Source organism: Amphiura filiformis, chromosome 6, assembly GCF_039555335.1.
Source record: "Amphiura filiformis chromosome 6, Afil_fr2py, whole genome shotgun sequence".
Classification (NCBI taxonomy): domain Eukaryota; kingdom Metazoa; phylum Echinodermata; class Ophiuroidea; order Amphilepidida; family Amphiuridae; genus Amphiura; species Amphiura filiformis.
Window position 1 is genome coordinate 10969810 of NC_092633.1, and position 5180 is coordinate 10974989.

Genomic DNA, 5180 nt, shown 5'->3' on the forward strand with positions numbered 1-5180 from the left:
TGGCCTACTTTGAGATTTTAAAAATACCATCGAAATATGTCACAAAGTTTCGTGAAACCTTTGTTTCCCTGACATGTTAACACATACCTTAGTGGTTGCAAACACTGTTTGAACCAAAGTGTCCTTAAATATACAATTTATTATGTAAGTTATATGATAGTAATGTTTTCAGGTCCACATGATTTATGTATTTGAGAAAGAAATCCTATGAAATTCGAAGTTTCAGACTGTATGTTTAAGAAATGTAACATACCTTACCATAAAGTGCAGAATTAAAACAAAAAAGTGACTATAAACTGTTCAGCAAATTATACTTGTTGTACTTGATCAACTTTATTAATATTATTTCGTTAACGCAATTCCAGCATACTTGTCGGGCATTTTGAAGTTGGTAACCATTGATGTTAACACCATATTAAAATTTACCAAAACCGCACCCGATTACACATGTATTGTCTTCTTATAACGCCACCATGCATTATAAGTACTTAGGAAAGGGGCATTACAGAAAATAGGCTCAATGAAATGTATCCTAATTGTAACTAAGTTTTATCCAAATTTTCAATTCTTTTCATCTCTTTTTGAGGCAATCAATTCCTTTAACAAAAATTTCTTTTTTGAACTAAAAGGCGACATTGCATTGTTTTATGCCAAATTAGTTTATGCATTTTCAACAAAAGAGCTTGCAGTACTTTTTTCAATCTAATGGTAACGTATGTTTCGTGACTTACTTTCATTGAAGTTTGTTTGAATTTTGCATAATAAATAAAAGCATCAATACATTGACAAACAAGTGATTTTGAAAATGTGACATGTATCTTATAATATGGCAACAAGAATGGTCTTACATTTAATTGTTTTACTGTTTTTAAACAGTAACATGTTTAATAGCCCTTAGTAACGTAAGTTTCCCATAGAAATCACATGGACATTATTGACGACTGATAATGATGATTTTCCAGAATTAAACTTAGAAGGACTGCCTTTGATTTATGAATAAAAAGGAGTAGTTTACAGATACTTCAATTCCAAGTACTGCCGATTTTTCGGTTTTGACCCAACAACCATTACAGTGGACATGGCCATCCGTGATGAACATAGTTGTAAGTATGGTATACATTTAATTATATTTATTAAATTATTATTGTAATACATTCCTAATTTTGACTTTTATTACCAGTGATCCCATTCTCAAGGGCGTGGTTAGTTACAATTCATTGTGTTAGCCACTGGCTCGAACTTTCTTTCAAAGACTCCCTCATGTCAGAAAAGAACTTTGTGGATGTGAAAACTTTTATGACTGATTTATACTATGCATTCAAGCAGTCTGGAAAGTTTAAGCGTACACTGAAAAAATTGGTATTGTTAATGAGGTACATGGAACTAGATTTTTATGTCACCAAAGTGACGGTGTAAATGCATTGCTCAACAACACTCACTCTTACTATAGAAAACATGTGTGCTACTAACCAAAGAAATGCCAAATTACTAGGTCACTTTCTGGCCACTGTCTGCCTTTACAACAAAGCCTTTCTAGAAGCTTTGACACCAATGTCACTTAAGTTCCAAGAAGGAAATCTTTTTCTATTTGACATTGAGTGTTTAGTTTCTAGTACTAAATCTCATGTAACTGACATCAAGAATGATGACTATGATGAGATGGACCCATGTTATGCACAGGGTCTTAGTTTGGAACTGAACTTGTGCTCAACCTTCCAAATATTGGTCACAGAATGAAATAAAAATTCCTTTAAAAAAGGAATGTGGCGCCCAATGTGAACTTGGACGTGATATGGTGAATTCCATGGTGTGTAGATTTGGTATTATAATGATTTTTCTAGGGAAGAGTAAGAGTAGAAGATGATCAAATGCAAGAGAAATGTGTTTGATTGGGGAAGGTGTTCTGACAATCCAAATATAAACTTAGTCCACCTCAAATGACCTGTAACAATTTGTGATTGACATTACTTAATTCACCTCGGACTTTGATCTGACATTCAACATTTTCGCTTACACCAATCATATCCATAACAATTTAACTCTTACAACTTCCTGTCAACTCTCTAATTTAAAACTCTAAATTTCTGTCTGTTTGCCTTTTTTGTCTTGTGCCATTTAGTACACTACAGTTTGTTACAATTATTACGATAAGCAAACATTGCTGAGTAGATAACAGGATTTAGTTATTTACTTAATCCAATCATGAAGGTAGTAGCTAGTACTACCTCCATGATTTTAGTTTTAACCTTGGTCTTCAGTGTTTTAAAATACAACAATGTAGAACATGTATAATTAATATGCCGTGTTGCTTGCATACAGTTTGCCGCCCAATTGTGCCACCATATTGCAACTTTGGCAATAACCGCTATATAGATTATATGGTAATTAGCAAACAAAAGCCATCAGTTTAAGGCCTCGTTAATTGATCTTAACACTATGGACCACAATCCCAATGGCATAGTCCAATAACCTCAATTACATAATCATAGTGCAAAATTTGACCTCAAGTTGCATAGTATGAGCTGAGACTAGTATACCTAAAGGTATACTAGTCTCAGGTATGAGTTTGTGTACAAAGGATGAATGTACAAATGTATTAGGGTTTAAGAACTGTTCCCATGATAGATGAGCATGTTGTGGATCCTAGTGTATGGTCAACGGTCTATCGGGTTCTAAGGCACACGGTAAACTGGTTGAATGCTTACAAAGGTCAGGATTTATTTGGTGTTTTTATAAATCCTAATTTTGTATTTTAAACAAAGAATATCGCTCACCATTTTATCCCGTGCATATCAGAAAACAATAATAAAATCAAATCCAAGCAAATTGTGGTTTTATTTCTGAGCTGGGCATAATTTTAGCAAAACAATTGCGAAGTCAATCTAGCAAGACTGAAATTAGAAGCAATTCACAAAGTCATGCATATATATTGTGGCGCCTCCGTAGAGGGCGCCACAAAAAGCTGAAAACCAGGGGCCTATTTCACTAACGTCTTGCGATCATCGCTAAGACCCAAATTGATCGCTAAACCACAAATCCGTCGCTATTTAGCGACCGATTTTACAAATTGGTTTCACTAACACTTTGCGATGATTTTTGTCATCGCAAAGTTGGAAATAGCGATGGATTGTTTGCGGCGACTACTTTGTAGTCGTTAGGTAATCGCAAAGGTAGGTAAATTGATCGCCAAGTGTATCACATGTTAAATTTTGCGCCATTTTATTTTTTAGCTTTTGTTTACAATCCGTTATCTTGCTCTAAGTCGGAGGATTTTTTTCGTTTTAATGGCGGCTCATCTACTTTATATCAACAATGCAAGGGCTTTACGGAGGGAGAGGGGTTTCAGATACAGAACGAATCCATTGGACAGTTATCATGACAAGAAAATGCACAAATATTACCGATTTACACAACTGGGTGTTATGCATATCATCGATTTACAAGAGCCACAGCTTCGACCCGCAACATCCAGGAGTCACTCAATTGATGCAACAACGCAGATCTTCGTCGCCCTGAGATTTTATGCCACAGGGTGCTTCTACACCACCACATCTGCACACCATCAACATCAAAGATGAACATGTCCAGTGGCCGACAACAGCAGCAGAAATAGGGCAGAAACAGTGGGACTTCTACACCCTTTGCGGTTTCCCAGGCGTCATCGGAGCAGTTGACGGCACTTTTCGCGTCTCTCTCGACAGTTGCCCGTATGGACCAAACGAACATGTTTATGTAAACCGGCATGGCGCCCACAGCATCAATGTTCAGTTGGTTTGTGATGCTATAACTACAAGATCCTGAATGTAATCTCCAGATGGCCAGGATCCATCTACGATTCCCGCATCCTGCAGAACAGCGCCATTTGGGAGATGATGGAGAGAGGTCGTCTAGAAGGGTGTCTCCTTGCAGACTCTGGGTATCCACAACGCAGGTGGTTGATGACACCAGTGAGGACTCCAATCAACGAAGGCCAGCGAGAATATAATGAGTAAGAACAATTTTAATGCTCTTGAACATAAATCAGTATACTAATTACGCTATAGGCGCAAACACAAAACGTTTTCGACATCATTCGCCAACGGGTAGAAAAGGTTCCCGGAAACTGTTTAATTGTGGTTATAGGCCTATATAGGGTAACGTTTACATAACATTAATAGGCCTAATGTTATTAACGTGATGAAAAAATATTTGTTAAAAATTTTTGCAAAAAATATTTTACAATATATATTTTGAAATCATCTTCACTGATGCGAGGATGGCAGGGATCACAATCCAAAGACATTGCAACATTTATCGATGATATGTATGCTTTGCAGTAAGCACAGCAGAAGGATGTAATCAACACCTTTAAGGTTACTTAATATCATGGATGATGAGGGTAATAAATTAAAAATAATTTTTCTCGTTCTTTTTAGAACAAATCCTGCACTAATATCTCATACGAAGATGCTAGCTTTATCTCCGCCTCTCTAGATGCAGCACTGCAAAGTTTTGGAGTAAAAAGACAGGCTCATCATGGGAAGACGTTTAAAGGACACAATGTTACCAAGTGCACTGCAAATATACAACTTTTGGAGAAATTCAGGTTTGAAATAATGCCAATATAAAATTGAGTTGTGCAAATCAGATTTTCATTTTATTTTGTAATTGGTGTGAAATTTCTACTATAAAATAGATTTATCTTTATAAAACTTATTTATAGTCTCTATTTTTCTCTGTACACAATCGCAAGTCGCGTGGCTCTGCACCGTTCAGCTATTTATCTGATGATCGCCGTTTTAGGCGTGAAACTCTGAGTAATAAATCATGCTGTTATAACATAATTACGCTGTTTTATGTATTTTATTACATGCTCTACTATCTAATAGTATCAAGCACTATCTTCAGCTGTTTTGATTAACTGTATATTATAGCAGGCTCCCTATTTTGGTTGAGCACTATTTATCACTACCAGCCGTAGCACCGTAAACATGGATCTATTCAAACTGAACTACTCCGACAAAAACATTCCTATACCATCACACAGCGAATCAACGCTGTGAATTTATTGTTTTGGAGTTACAGTTCAGTGTTCAGCTATTTATCTGATGATCGCCGTTTTAGGCGTGAAACTCCGAGTAATAAATCATGCTGTTATAACATAATTACGCTGTTTTATGTATTTTATTACACGCTCTACT

At 36.0% G+C, this 5180-nt stretch overlaps 1 protein-coding gene across 1 annotated transcript; it reads left to right on the forward strand.

The window, feature by feature from the left end:
- The first annotated feature begins 3284 nt into the window (after positions 1-3284).
- Positions 3285-3992, forward strand: LOC140154181 (putative nuclease HARBI1). The gene is given in 3 exon segments (XM_072176789.1): positions 3285-3562; positions 3564-3783; positions 3786-3992. Coding segments are annotated over 3 exon segments (705 nt in total).
- Positions 3993-5180: the final 1188 nt, after the last annotated feature.